Here is a 16,105-nt window from a genome sequence, read left to right on the forward strand (position 1 = left end):
ACTAGAATACTGCAATCACTGAGCACCAAATGATATCACCTGTGATGTATTTCAGTTATCTTGCAAACCTGGCCTGTTAGTGGGCCCTGAGGACAGGGTTGATGACCACTGCTCTACTGCACATAGGCATAGCACTATTCACCTTGGGGATATTTGGACCCACCTGAAGCAGAAGGCTGACTCTACAGTATATAGCCATACAATTACTTCGAAAATAACTGCAAATTTGTAGATGGTATAAAAGTACTAAATTGGCAATATGATTGAAAATCGAGCACATACAGTAGATGTGCCAACACATACTGTAGCTCTCTATAGCTTCATGAGTCCTCCAGGTTCTTCTGGGAGGGCTGAGATGATCAAAGCTCTGCACCACCCGCTACTTCTTCCCAAACTGCACTATGGGTCCATCACTGTGATGGGTGGCCTTACTAACCAATACCAATGTGGGGGAGAGGATGGACCAGAGACTTCAGCACTAAAAGTATATATTTGCATATGTAGGAAAATTAAATGGAGCGCTTTCAAATATACAAGAGTTCTTTAAAAGTGGTCCTTAAAAATCCAATGAGGGAACCCCTGGTGTTAAACAAGAGTTCTTCTATAGGTGATAAAAAAGAACCTCCACCGACACCACAGCACACGGAGCTTCTTACCCTTAGGGATAGACCACCAAACTATAAGTGATCTAACAACACTCAATTCTCCACCTGGACTGGTCAGGTACCAGACAGACAACCCAAGATAATAGTTCAATCCTATGTCCTGTAATAACTGAGCACAGTTTATGAATGAAAGGGAGCCGCTGTCTCCTGTCCATTCACCTTCAGTGCAGAGAAAGAGACTGGGGAATCTGTCCTCAGTCTCCCTTTCTGTCTCAAAGGAGAGATGTCAGGGGTCACCAAAGCCCTCCAACTGATATATAAAAAAAAAATCGACTGGGATGCCATTTATGTTCATGTGTGTAAAAGCAGGCGTCCCAATACATTTGACAATATAGTGTAACTGTAGGGGAAAGGATTTAACAGCACTAACATAGGGGACTCGGATTTAATAGAGAGTTTCTATGGGCCCGGGGGGGGGGGGGGGGCCTGTATTATGAAGAGGGTGACACTAACCTCTGTACTATGAAGGGGGGGTGACACTAAAAACATTTTTTTGCCACGCCTCGCTAAAGTTTTCAGGTTGGGCTTGAAGAAAAGGTGGCAACCCTAGGCAAAGCACAACAGAAAGGCTTTTGAGCTTGATGAAGGAGATGTTGATTTCCAAAAACATTCTACCCTGCTTCTTCTCCGATATACAAAAACTTGTTATGTTTCTCTTGAGCTGGAAGTTGTGCACCATTTATCCACTGCAGCAGAAATGCACAGCTGACATTAGCAAGAAACCCAGGCTGACATTTGTTCTTGCTTAGACTAAAGCCTCCTCCTTATCTGCTTGGTGCACATGCTACACATTGACAAGGGGAGCGTCTTACCTCGGAGTCTCTTCAGTCTCTGCTCTCTCCTCCTCCTCCTGACAAACAGCAGCAAGGCAAAGACAAGCAGGACGGCGATGAGGATGCATGAAATTGTCACCAGCATTTTTATCCCCTTGTTGTTTGACAGACCTTCTTCGCTCGGCCCAATGGAATTTATGATTGGTGGGATTGTACCTGCAAGTGACCAAAGACCAATGTTACAGAACGGCAACAGCGAGCAATGAAAGGAGAACAAACGGTTTAATGATTATTTTTCAAACACTTACATCAATCACATCTGCTCTTATCATCAACAAATGTTCCAAAGAGCTTTGTTCTATGTAGAATTGTTTAGGTTGGCCAAATATTATACAATTTTTCTTGTACAATTTTCCTTTAGAATTACTAAAGCCATATAATAGGTCAGACCTAAACACTTTCAATTTATATGCAATCAGGCAGGCCCTTGCACTATGTAGTAGAAGGTAAATCTAAAGCCCCATACACACTATCAGATTTTCTGCTGAGTTTTTCCTTCAGATTTACCAAAACCATATAATATGAGGACAAACCTTAGGAGTTTCAATGTGCATGCAATCAGGCAGGCCCTTTTACTACATGGTTTTGGTAATTCTGAAGGAAAAACTCAGCAGATAATCTGATAGTGTGTATGGGGCTTTAAAGCGGGAGTCCACCGGGACTCCGCGTTTTTTTTTTTTTTAAAAGCCAGCAGCTACAAATACTGCAGCTGCTGACTTTTAAATAGTGACACTTACCTGTCCAGCGCGCCCGCGATGTCGGCACCCAAAGCCGATCGCTCGCTCGGCTGCCGGGTCCCGCCGCCATCTTGGGTATGGGAATCAGGAAATGGAGCCTTTCGGCTTCATTTCCCGGTTCCCTACTGCGCATGCGCGAGCCGTGCGGCGCAATCCGGACGGTCCCCGCTGCCTCTGGGAGCTGTGTGTTTCCCAGCAGGCAGCGGGGCACTTGCTGAAGGGGGCGGGCGCTTGCGGAACGTACGCCCCGTTCCGCAGAGAGCTAGCCCGGAAGTGGGTGCAGTTACCTGGATTATCCAGGTAACTGCACCCCCCTCCCCCCTGAAAGGTGCCGATTGTGGCGCCGGAGGGGGGGGATTCCGATGAGCGGAGGTCCATTTTAGGGTGGACCTCCGCTTTAAGGAATCTGAAAAAGAAAATGTATAATGTATGGCTAACTTAACTGTCCATGCACATGTGGGCAGCCATATTTTGCTGCTTTCAGCTCAGTAGAGCTGCACTGCCACTAAACTTTGCTTGACTAGGGTAGATCAGAGGTCATCAATTACCAATGACCCCTCACCTACCTACCCAAGATCTAAATCCCACTACACCCAATAAAACGCTTTACTCAAAGCGGACTTAAATGGCTGTAAGGCCTTTTATTTTAAACAACTTACAAATAAATAACAAAAACATAACATTACAGATCAACTTGGGTTGTAAGTCCTTGATGGTACCATATTACTAAAACACTCTGTCTGTGGCACCCACTAGCTAAGTTATGCCCCCAGCCGCAAGACACCGCTTCGGGGGCAATCCTAGCTGACCTCAGACACATTAGGTCAGTGATGGCAAACCTTGGCACCCCAGATGTTTTGGAACTACATTTCCCATGATGCTCATGCACTCTGCAGTGTAGTTGAGCATCATGGAAAATGTAGTTCCAAAACATCTGGGGTGCCAAGGTTCGCCATCACTGCATTAGGTCTTCCATGACCTGATCACTATTATTGGACCACCAACTAGAGGGTGCCATACCAATGATGGTTTCCCATGTTTTTCCCAAAACACCAGATTTTCCACCCTTTCAAGGACCCCAAACTGGCAAAAACATCCACTGCAAACTGCCACCAAACCAAAGTAACGGAAAGAAAAAGGGAGGGCATTCATTTCACGGCTTTAATTCTGTAGTTGCTGACTTTTACTATTAGGGCACTTACCTGTCAAGGCATCCAGCGGTGTCTTCACCCGAAGCCAATTCTTGAATCGGCTCTCAGGTGGTGGTGCCACCATCTCGCCTAAGATAAACCGGGAGTGAATCCTTGCGGCTTCAAAGCTGTTTTCCAACAGCGCATGTGCAAATCATGTTGCGCTCTGTGAACGGGCCGGCTGCAGAGGCAAGGAGAAGGGGGCCGAACTTCTGGCTCACTTTGCTGCAGTAAACTTACCCAAAAGTGGGAGCGGTTGCCTAGCAATACCAGGAGGACGTAGACAAGCGGAGCGTCTCCTATTGGGTGGAGCTCCGCTTTCAATCCTCTGAAATTATTTTAATCATCTACTGAGAATTCAGCTTCTTTATCTTCTAATCCTTGCCTTTGTTCCAGTTTAACTGATGCCATAACCACTGCACCAGGCTTCTGGTTTCAGGGTGGATCCCTTCTCTTGCAGTAGTCTATGGCGCCACTCTTGCATGCAGGGACTACAGTGGTGTCTCCCTACACTGTGATAGAGACTCAATAGAAGCACACAACCCCATAGTCTAGGACAGCGTTTCTCAACTCCAGTCCTCAAGACGCCCCAACGGGTCATGTTTTCAGGATTTCTGTTATTTTTCACAGGTGATTCGAGTTTCAGTTGAGTTTCAGTTTCAATGCCTTACTAATTACCACAGCCGTTTCATCTGAGGGAAATCCTGAAAACATGACCTGTTGGGGCGCCTTGAGGACTGGAGTTGAGAAACACTGGCCATGGATGTCAAGGAATCCCCCTGCTCCTCCCTTCTTCCCACCGCCCTTCTACAAACTAATAGACTGACTGCAGACTGTCATGGTGACCCTCGTTTGTTTTCCTTTGGGTCACCAACTTTTCCCAAGTGCTGATAAGAACTTCCAACTTTCTTGATTAGCACACCCGCTGAGTACAGGAGCCAGTGGGTCAGAAAACAGTCCCATGGCAGATTAAATGATCCCCCTTACTGTTAATGAACCCCTTGTTGTGCATACTCATGTCACCCTGCTCCATAGGCAGCCTTACCAAACTCATAGTGGCATTGGCAGCTCTGTGCAGAAAAGGCCAATGAGCTAGCCTCACTAAGTTTTCTTGTTTTGCAACTTTATGTTAACTACTAAGCAGGACCAGGCTTACTGACTTAGCTTTTATTTCCCTACATTAGTTTTATTTAAAAGACGAGAAGAACAAACTTTTTTCTTTTGTTTTTTTTTAAGATTCCCCTTACTGGGCGAAATATATAGGCACGGGGATCGTGCCAAGATCTGGGAAGCTCTAGACAACTGTGGGGTATAATTCAGTGACGGCTCCTTAATGGAACATCCTCTGCCAGTGATGACAAATTAGTCAATAAGGACATAGCTGATAAGCCGGGAGCCTGCATGCGGCACCGGGTAGTTGCTTCTATATTCTGCGGGCTGCCGGAGGAATCTGAAATTCGGCTCTACTGAGTACTTTGCAAGCTGAGTAATGACAGTTCATTTTCATGCTGCCGTAAGCACCAGGACTTTCCTGACTTCTCAGTGTTCAGGTGAAATACAAAATGGATAAGTAGAATAAGGCTTGGTTGTAAAGCCAACCAGAGGACCATTTCCAATGTTTAAAGGTAACTTGTTCTGAGAGTGATGTAGAGTTTGCTATTCCTAAACAGTTTTTCAAAATGGGAGTTGTCTGCTGTCAGCCACGGGCTTTAATTCTTAACGGGTCACTGACTGGGAAATAAGCATGCAGACTAGGAGGTCGGACTTTAATCTCTGCATTCTCATTACGAATCCGTGACTCAGGGAATGAAGAAGCTACTAGATCAGCTATGCTAGGGTCACACCTATGAGGGTGCTGCAACTCACGTTTGCAAGAAGGAAGGGCAAATTGAATGATGGGAGCCAGAGAAGGGACACTTTGAGGGGCAGGCGGAATAATTCTCTGTGCCGTGGTTCCAGATAAATAAATTAAGTTCCGGGCCCCTTCATCTATATCAATCTGGCTATTTGACAGTATATAGAAGCAATATAGATTTGGCTTCCATACAATGGGGAAAATAATTATTTGATCCACTGCAAATTTTGTAAGTTTGCCCACTTACAAAGAAATGAAGGGTCTATAATTGTTATTATAGGTTCATTTTAATTGGTAGAGACAAAATATGACCAAAAATCCAGAAAAAAAACACACACATGATACAAATGTTATAAATTGAGTTGCAGTTCAGTGAGTAAAATAAGTATTTTATCCTCTACCAACCAACAATAATTCCGGCTCCCACAGACTTGCTAAAGTTTGTGCTAATGTGGTAGACAGATTAGTCCTGTCAATTTAAGAAGGTGCTCCTAGCGACAACTCGCTATGTGTGTAAAAGACACATGTTCACAGAATCTCTTTCTTCCATTCAAACCTCACCATCGTGGGCAAGACCAAAGAGCTGTAAAAAGGATGTCAGGGATACGATTGTAGACCTGCACAAGGCTGGACTGGGCTACAAGACCATCAGCAAGAAGCTTGGTGAGAAGGAAACAACTGTTGGAGCGATTACTTCGCAAATGAAAGAAATACAAAATAACCATCAATCGCCCTCGGTCTGGAGCTCCATGGAAGATTTCACCTCATGGGGTAAGGATGATCATGAGAAAAGTGAGGGATCAGGTAACGAAGGAGTGGCTCAAGAAGAAGCACATTAAGGCCATGGAGTGGCCTAGCCAGTCTCCAGACCTTAATCCTATAGAAAATGTATGGAGGGGGCTGAAACTTCGAGTTGCCAAGAGAAAGCCAAGAAATCTTAAGGATTTACAGAAGATCTGTAAAAAAGAGTGGACCAAAATCCCTCCTGAGACGTGTGCAAACCTGGTCACTAACTACAATAAACATCTTACCTCTGTGCTTGCCAACAAGGGTTTCTCCAACAAGTACTAAGTCATGTTTTTCTTTGGGATCAAATACTTATTTTACTCACAGAACTACAACTCAATTTATGTGTTTCATGTGTTTTTTTCTGCATTTTTGGTTGATATTCTGTCTCTATCATTTAACCACTTGGGATCCGCGCTATTGCAAAATGACGGCAATAGCGCGGACCCACATTTTCGGGACTACGTCTATTGACGTAGTCCCGGTTACGAGCGGCCTGCGCGCCCCCTGAGGGGCGCGCGCGGCGCGCTCTGTGATCGGCGAGTCCGTGAGACTCGCCTGATCACCGATCCGTGTAAGGGGTCGATCCCGACCCCTTATCACGTGATCAGCTGTCAGCCAATGACAGCTGATCATGTGATAAAACGGAGCCGGTAATCGGCTAGTATTCCTCCTCGCGCTGACAGCGCGAGGAGAAAAAAAAAAAGCCGATCGCCGGCGGCCGTGTTCGGGACATCAGTCCCGATCACGGCCAGCAATTTAAAAGGACACCTGCCCCCTGCCAGTGCCCACCTGCCACCCGCAGTGCCATCCTGAAATAAAGTAAGTGCCCCCCTGTCAGTGCCACCCAGCAGTGCCCATAGTGCCCACAGTGCCACCCAGCAGTGCCCACAGTGCCACCCAGCAGTGCCCACAGTGCCACCCACAGTGCCACCCAGCAGTGCCACCCACAGTGCCACCCAAAATCTGCCTCAGGTGCTGCACCCCAGTGCCGCCCATCAGTGCCCAGCAGTGCCGCCCATCAGTGCCCAGCAGTGCCGCCCATCAGTGCCCAGCAGTGCCACCTATCAGAGCCACCTATCAGTGCCACCTATCAGTGCCCATCAGTCCCATCTATCTGTGGTACCTATCAGTGCCCATCCGTGCCACCCATCCGTGCCACTTATCCGTGCCACCCATCCGTGCCATCTTATCTGTGCCCATCTTTGCCCATCAGTGCCGCCTTATCTGTGCCCATCGGTGCCGCCTTATCTGTGCCTATTAGTGCCGCCTTAACTATGCCTATCAGTGCCCACCAGTGCAGCCTATCAGTGCCCACCAATGCAGCCCATCAGTGCCCACCAATGCAGCCCATCAGTGCCCACCAATGCAGCCTATCAGTGCCGCCTAATCAGCGCACTTCAATGAAGGAGAAAAATGACCCGTTTGCAAAATTTTATAACAAACTATTAAAACATGATTTTTTTTTTTTTTTTTTTTGCATCTTTTTTTGTTTGTTTAGCAAAAAATAAAACTCCGAGCTGTAACTAAATACCACCAAAAGAAAGCTCTATTTGTGGGAAAAAAATGATAAAAAATTCATTTGGGTACAGTGTTGTATGCCCGCGCAATTGTCATTCAAAGTGCATCAGCGCTGAAAGCTGAAAATTGGTCTGGGACTGAGGGGGGTTTAAGTGCCCAGTAAGCAAGTGGTTAAAATACACCTATGAGAAAAATGATAGACCCTTTCTTTTTTTTGTAAGTGGGCAAATGTATAAAATTTGCAGGGGACAAATAATTATTTTCCCCACTGTATGTAAGTGGACCGAACGGGCAATAGTTTGAATGTTTGTCCAGACAGACAAAGTTTGGTCCACACCTAGGTTCAGACTGAACCGTTGGCTCATCCTTACTCCCGATGGAAGAGGGAATGCCCTGTCTGGGTTGTGGTTAGTGTAATGAAGAAATGCTGGCATTGGTGGTTAGTGAAAGGAAGAAATGCCTGGTGTCGAGGAAGATATGCCCAGAATTATTCGTTAGTGGAGGAAAAGCCACGTTGGTTACTGGGCCGTACTAAGGATTGTATGGAGCAGGATTCTAATTTGGTATACAGAGCTCTCTTTTATTCATAATATCATCTGAGTGCATTTAATTCCATTTATATATAATGGACAATATTTTACTAAACTATTGGAGGTGTTTGTTTCTGTGGTTTATGTCCATACACTTGCCACGCTGTTACTAGAAAGTGCATATCTCCTTTGGAGAGCTGGGATGATTGTTTGTCTTATCTATTAAGGGAATTTGATCACTCTTTTTTTATATTTGAAATTTATTGAGAATATTATAACAATTATTTATGCACAGTAAAACCTTGGATTGCGAGTAACGCGGGTTTACCAGCATTCACAATACGAGCTGTTTTTATAAGAAAATCTCAACTCGGTTTGCGAGCGTTGTCTCAAAAGATGAGCAGGATTCAAGCCTCTGAGGTGTGCAGTACCGTATTTGGCCAGAGGTGTGGGAGCGCCGGTGAAGCTAGGAGACACTTAGTTCCTGAGTGTCTCTGAGCTTCTCCGAGTGTCTTCGGTGCCCCCCTCCACCACTGGCCACATGCGGTACTGCATACGCTAGCAGTGAAGCTGGAAGTAATTATCTTAGTTTGTATTGATTCCTATGGGGAAACTTGCTTTGATATACGAGTGCTTTGGATTACAAGCATTCTTCTGGAACGGATTATGCTCGTAATCCAAGGTACTACTGTATGTGTATGTTCCAGATTATTCCTGTGTATGACAATTTTTTGAACTTTTTATTTGTTTGAAATACCGCTACACTTTGGAAGAACTAAATGCCCATGTGAGTCAGTGGGAGGAAGTAATAGCTGTCGTCAGGTCAGTGGTCAGAGCAAGAAATGCTCAGCATCAGTGGGAGGATGAATGCCTGTTGTAGGGCAAGTAAGAGGAAGAAATACCCAGCATCAGTGGGAGGAAGGCATGTTCCGTATCGGTGATCAGAGGAAGGAAGACATGCTTTCTGTCAGGTCAGTGGGAGAAAGGCATGCCCAGTGTCGGTGGTCAATGAGAGAAAGAAATGCCCGATGGTGGGTCAGTGGGAAGAAGAACACCCCAGCATCTGTAGTCATCGGAAGAAAATAATGTCCGGCATCAAAGATTAGTGGGAGGAAAAAGATGTCTGAAATTCAGGATGAGCATGGGTTTGGTCCAAACTTAGGTTTAGTATGAATCCAGATGTAAGTCGTCATTCCGGATAAATTCAGCACCCAATTAGCCATTGCCCAGTATCAGTGGGAGGAATACATGACCAACATCAGTGGTAAGAAAAAGGGAGAAATGCCTTCAGTCAAGGCCAATAGGAGGAAGACATGTCTTCCTTCGGAGGTCAGTGAGAGGAGCGACGAGTGCATTCTCCACCTCGCAGATACTTGCAGGGGATGCTTATGACACCATTGACCTAATATGGCCACATCTGATCAATGTCACCGTCTAAATATGGCTATTTGGCTATAAATATATGTACAGTATATATACAGTATCTCACAAAATTGAGTACACCCCTCAAAACGCACCTCTAAGACAACCTCCGCCTTGCTGAAGAAGCTGAGGGTAAAGGTGATGGACTGGCCAAGCATGTCTCAGGACCTAAACCCTATTGAGCATCTGTGGGGCATTCTCAAACGAAAGGTGGAGGAGCACAAGGTCTCTAACATCCACCAGCTCCGTGATGTCATCATGGAGGAGTGGAAGAGGACTCCAGTGGCAACCTGTGAAGCTCTGGTGAACTTCATGCCCATGAGGATTAAGGCAGTGCTGGAAAATAATGCTGGCCACACAAAATATTGACACTTTAGGCCCAATTTGGACATTTTCACTTAGGGGTGTACTTTGAGAAAGGCTGATTGCACAGCTGTGTGCTGGGCTATTTAGTTTTATGGCTCAGGGTTCCACCCAACAGACAGGAAGTCTGTGCATGGGAGTCAGGTGGACTCCCATTTCTCTGAGAGGAGTCAGAGGCTGCATGGGTGTAGCAAGAGCATGCATGTCTGCAGGAGGCAGACGTACTTGGTGACAGAGCAGCAAGACGCTGATCAGGAGTGAGCTAGGAGAAAGCTTAACTCTAGGAAACTCTTTTGGGTGTGAGGAGCAGACCTAAGGCCTAGGCTAAAGGCCTGAATCAGCCGTATGGGAAGAATGTAAGCCAGGAGGCTAAAGTATTGAGTGTACAATATACAGTAATGGTGGAACCCCCCCCCCCCTGCATGGGTACTGATGTATTTGTGAACTTTTATGTGCTTTAAAATAAAAGTGGGCAACAAGGCCCTTAAAAATAAAGTTTTGTACTGGAGTACTCAATGGAAAACGCACCTACCATTTTGAGTCTGATAACCCCAATCTTACTATATATATATATATATATATATATATATATATATATATATATATATATAATGGGGTGAAAATGCTGTTTTCAGTGGGGAAAAGCATTACTGTGATCTGTGATTGGTGCTCAGTGGGGAGAAAGGGGGGCACTGGTGTTTAGTGGGGGGAGGGGTGACCTTGATGTTCAGTCGGGGGTGATAAATGTTGTTCATTGTAGGACCAGGCTGAATATGATTAATATATAAGAGGCTGCCTGACACTGACAGGCCAAAGTTCTGCACAGCAGGTGCCTGGGACTACCTCTTAAAAGATTTGCAGCCTTTTACCTAATACATAGAGCATTTTCACACTGATCAGTTTTTGATCAGTTTTTCGGTTAAATAAAATCTGAAGAAAATTAATTAAAATGCACCCGGTTAAATCCTATAGAAATCTTCACACCAGTCAGTTGCGTTTTTGGCTGCTTCATTGCAAAAGTAGTTAAAAATCTGAAATTATGTGGGCTCTTCCTTCTCCTAACCCCAAGATTAGAACATCTCCTTGAAACAAAACTTGAGCTTGGTAAAGCTGCTATTAGGGTCCATTGCCATAAGGCCTGAGGATGATATGGAATGGGCTACACGTGGTGCTGGTTAGGTCAGGCTAGGGGGATGCCAAAGGGCTACGACAAAGCATTGGGTTGACTTTGTCTGCTAGTAAAGGGCTAACAACTACTACCAAGAAACCTGAGAGAAGTAAACACATGCTAAATTAAATTGGGTTAGGAATTAAGATTCGCCCTGCAAACTGCGTGAGCCTAATTTGCTGCCATCTTTTTTTTTTCCTTCTAGAGGGCGTATCCTATATCTAACTCTCTCTTTATTCATCAATAAAATTACAAAAGACTAAAGTGACTGGCACCCAACTTATTCAACCCATCATGTGCCAAGGATCCAACCCTGGGAGGTGAATGTAATCCTACCACACCATTTTGAGGGTCATTTTATACCACTCTTAGAGGAGGAGTGCTGATAATTAAAAAAAAATACAAAAACTAGAGAAACTAACCTAAGAGGTAAGTATAAAGATATATGAATGCAAATGCATTTATCATGTAAAAAAATACATGCATATATTTTTTATAAATTGTTTGGCTATGCACACACTTTAATGGATGGCACTGCACATAATATACCCTTGTACATATTAAGTCCTTTTGCCAGAAAGGATGAGGTCTCTTGTTCCCATAGTAATTTGTTTCTCCCTATCATACCTGGCTCACACTAGGAAATAATTTAGTTGGTTGCTATGGGCAACAGTAGCCCTTCACTCATTTTTCAGCATGAGGTGTTTTTGACTTGTTAGTGACAGCTGTGCAGTGTCGCAGCACAGGAGCCATCGGCACACCAGGGGAAAAATGTGTGCCAGTCGCTGGCACATCTGTGCTTGATCGCAGCCAAAATATAAAAGGATGAAGAGCTGGCAGGATGATACAGGCCACGGCAGAACACAGCCCGCTCTAATGAGCTGAATGGATAAAAGTCCCCCTATGGCCATCTTTGATAGGATCGAGAACAAACTATGCAAATAAGGACAGCTCTGGGAACTACATTTCAATATCACGTTCCACATGGAAAATGGAGAGGAGATGATAAATGTGGAGCTACAGACGTCTCATGTTCTCACCATATGCTGTGAGACTCCAGTCTGGGCTAGGTCATCTAGAAAGACACTCCGTGGAAAATAAAACGAGTCACAGGTTTTTTTTTTTCCCTAAATGCTCCAATGATTAGACACAAGTGTTATTTTAAAATGAATATGTGGCCAGGATATGAACATTAAGTGTTCACATATTCTCAAGAACCCTCTCTAACCTCTATGGCTGCAGATATTGTGGAGCAATTGGTCCTGAAAAATTACTTTCAGGTAAATTTACAAGAATCTAAAGCCTAACTCTGAGTTTTAAGGGTGTCAGGGCTGGGCTCAGCCCTTCCTTCTCTGAGTTGGCTGCTCAGCTGTCGGCTAATTGCCAGCTCCCATCTCTCTCCACAGTTACTCAACTGTTGTTGATATGCTGCTCGTCAGTCCTGCTTACTTAAGCCGTCCAGTCTAGAGGAGCTCTGCCTTCGCCAACATCACAAGAAACATCTTCAAGTCAAGTTTGGCTTTGCTGAAATCCTCTGGATCCTGCTTGCTGTTCCACTACTTTGATCCCTGACTTCTGGCTTGGCTGACTATCTGCTCTGGTTACGGAACTCTGGCTATGTTTGGACTACGTTTGCTCTTTTTACTCTTATTATTAAACAAGTGTGATTTAACTGTACTTCTGTCTCTGTCTGATTTCATGGTTTCCGACAAAGCGATGAGACACGATTACATCATTGCTGCTCTACGCATCATAACACTAAGTGCAAGGAGCTGCGGTAATGCTCCTTCAGGGGGTCAGTCCACAATTGAATGGGTGCTCTACTCTCCATCAGTTACACTCACTAGGGGGAATTTAAAGCTTTTAGGGGAGGAGTTGTAAGGGTCAGAGTAGCTGCCTTTGTAAAGACAAAAAGACCCATATTCCTAGGAAGGGTGAGTCCCTTATGCACCAGTGTGAGTGCTAGATTGCATTACGTTGGGAAAGCATGCAATATAAGTTGTGCTATTTGCTGATAAAGAAGACTGGAAATTGTAAGCCACGTGTGGGAACTGTGACTCTCTTCTTGCTGCTAGTGACAAAGTCCTGTGAAGAGCAACATAATCGTGAGGAGTCCGGCTCCTTGTTATGTGAAATATTATGTACTTCACTATTGATGTTGTAAAAGTAAAAGTTTCCTGCAAAAGAGAAAAAGACAACAGTAAAGCCAATGTCTGGATGAAGAAGTTGGTAGCGAGCTGTGAAGGGAATAAGGCAGTTTGGCCTATCTTGAGTAAGGCCTGTGGGCATTACAGAAGGGTGCAGTTCACCATCTCCTGAAAACTGCCATCTAGCTGGAGGCCTTTGGATTTGGCAGGCCCCGAGCACTTGTCAGGTTCCTATGGTAGTGAGTTTTTGTAGAACGGCACCTTGGAGTTCCCCGAGGTGCAGAGTCTAAGCCCCAGCCTGCTAATTCACCAGAGCCCCTGATGGTGGGGATGGATGTGCAGCAGACTGGCACAAGGTTGAGGGCCCTAGGTACACCGAGCGGAGTATAGATGGCAGGAGACAGACGAGGATCCGGAAAACAAGCCAAGGTCAGGGCACATGGCAGGCAGGCAAAAACGGAAGATGAAAATGCGGTAGGTACATGGGAAGTCAGACGCAGAATACAAGTAATAGGTGGGAAAGCAGGAGCACAGAGAAACTAGGAAGTTGCTCAGGCAACCTAAGCTAGCCTGAGCATGTCTATATATAGAGAAGCAGACTGGGAGGCAGACCAGGAAGTTAAAGAAGAAAAAGGGATATAAATCCCCAGTAGAGCGCAGGCAACATCCATAGGTGAACTCAGATGCCAGCAGCATATGTGAGCAGAGCAAATAGGTCCAGAACCACTACAGCAAGGAGGTAATAATTTCCAAGCAGGAAACTGCAGGCTCGTAGACAGTTACCTGGAGCTATTGTTAGAGAAGCCTATCATGGAGAAGGTTTCCCTTGAAAAAATTAACTAGAAAGCAGTGAGTCATAAGTTATGGCTTTGGTTAGAGACCTTCCTATAACTGAAGGATCTGCAATGTGCTCTTAAAAGTTCAGAACCGTATGCCCCGTACACACGATTTTCCCACAACAAATGTTGGATGTGAGCTTGTTGGCGGAAAGTCCAACCGTGTGTATGCTCCATCGAACATTTGTTGTTGGACTTTCCGCCAAAAAAAAAATCCAAAAAGTAAAATGTACACAATGCTGTATCCTGCCTGGAGTTCTCCTTTAAAACCTCCCATTGTGTTAGGACAGGCACACAGTGGGATATCATAGGAGGATACAGGGTTTTAGGATTAGCTTGTATAAATAATCAATGCTCCCCAACAGCCCCATAACTTACTACCTGCTTGGTTAAGGAACTGTACGTGGTCTTAATGTGTTTCTTATTAACAAGATTTAATACACTTCAGTTGTCTGGAGATTTCATGAACATACCAAGCTCAGAATGATCTAGGATCCTAATTATATTGGTTTAATATAATGTTTTAATCTTGGAGCAGTTATAAGGCAAATATAAATATTTTAAATCAGAGTATCGGTACTTTAAAGCAGAAGTAAAGTCTGCCACCCACCAAAAAAACAAAAACAAATCCCATTACCTTTGTTTACCAAATGATAGATAAATGCTAAAAAAAAAAAACTGAATTAGATCTTTTGCTTTGTTTGCCAGTATAGGCCGCTCCGCTAAAAGCTTTGCATCCCTTTCTGCTTTTGCAGATGTAAACAGATGTCGTCCACATGGGCGTAGCATAAGGCGTTGCAGGGGTCACAATCGCAAACCCCGCCCCTCTATTTAGGTGACGGGGTTGTAAACAGATGTTGTCCATGTACATCAGGTGCATTTACACCCGTACTTTTGCCCACCTATGACCTTTCTCTTTAATAACTAAGGGCTCTTGCCCACAGGCTGGCAGCACACTCAGTGAGGCGCAGGCAGTGCCATTTGCACGTCTGCGGCGTGATGACGCGTGACACGTCCCGCCCCTTCCCCTAGGCGGGGCTGCGTGCCGTTGCCCCAAGGACTCTGGGAGGATCTGTCTTGGCAAATATGCCAATCTGTTCCTCCCTGTTATGGAGCCAGCTGTCGGCAAACACGATCCACAGCGTGATTGGCCGGCATCTACCCCACAGTCACTCATATGCCAGCCCATCAGCTTACTCTGGCAGATGCTGAGGGACACACCGACATATGAGCAGCACGCTTTTTCCAAAGTATGTTTGTTATCCCTCAATCCATTTACAGCAGACCACAAACGCATGTGTAGCGGCGGCTCCTGAAGAACATGCGCTATGTGTTTTTCAAAGTTAAACTTTACCTAAACTGCAGTTTAGTTTGGGCTTTATTTGTTTAAATTGGACCTCTGCATCAGTCTGACTGGATTGTGAGATGTTCAGCCTGGCCACAGGGGGCACGGTCTTTTGTGGCAGGCGTGGAACTAGGGTCTGGTCAGGCGCTTAAGTTACTCTCTTTCAGAGCCAGGTCAGGGGGAGTGGCCTTCTCGCTGTGCCCTCTGGGAGAGAGTATTTAAGATGCGGACTTCACGTGGTTCAGGGTTCCGGTCCAGTATGAAGTGTTGATTACATGGTCCTGGTCCTCCTGACCAGCCCCCCGAAAGGCTATGGCCTGGGGTGCGATTCCACCTACTTTAATGTCTCAGGGCTGGCTAGCTGAGGCAGGGAGACTAAAGGAGGATTCTGAGGTGGTTGGGTGCCGTCTCCGGTTCGGGAGAAACCCAGAGTACTTCGAGCATTCCAGGGGAGGACTCTTTAGAAGAACACCGCATACGGGTTGGTTTTCTTAACAAGAGCCTGGAAGGGCTGAAGTAACCAAGAGAATCCGGTCTTGTGGATGTCGCCAAGCAGGCTGAAAGATCCAGGTATCCTACAAGTGTTCTAAAGCTTAGTTTCCCTAAATGTTCTGCAACAACGTCAGTGATAAAGACTTTGTTCCTGAGTAAGCACCTTGTTGGCTGCTAGGCCTTGTGTGAGAGGCACTGTCCAACCTGAGTGATCA

At 45.3% G+C, this 16,105-nt stretch overlaps 1 protein-coding gene across 4 annotated transcripts in view; it reads right to left on the reverse strand.

Annotated features, from left to right (window-relative positions):
- DSCAM (DS cell adhesion molecule) overlaps positions 1 to 16,105 on the reverse strand; it is a 730,792-nt gene that overhangs the window by 135,806 nt on the left and 578,881 nt on the right. For all 4 annotated transcript variants that reach the window (XM_077479889.1, XM_077479887.1, XM_077479888.1 and 1 more), the window contains exon 27: positions 1,478 to 1,654. In XM_077479889.1, coding sequence (XP_077336015.1) covers positions 1,478 to 1,654 — 177 coding nt within the window. The remainder of the gene's footprint in view (positions 1 to 1,477; positions 1,655 to 16,105) is intronic.

Source organism: Lithobates pipiens, unplaced genomic scaffold (genome assembly GCF_037356315.1).
Source record: "Lithobates pipiens isolate NorthernLeopardFrog02 unplaced genomic scaffold, aLitPip1_a1.2 Scaffold_16, whole genome shotgun sequence".
Lineage (NCBI taxonomy): Eukaryota > Metazoa > Chordata > Amphibia > Anura > Ranidae > Lithobates > Lithobates pipiens.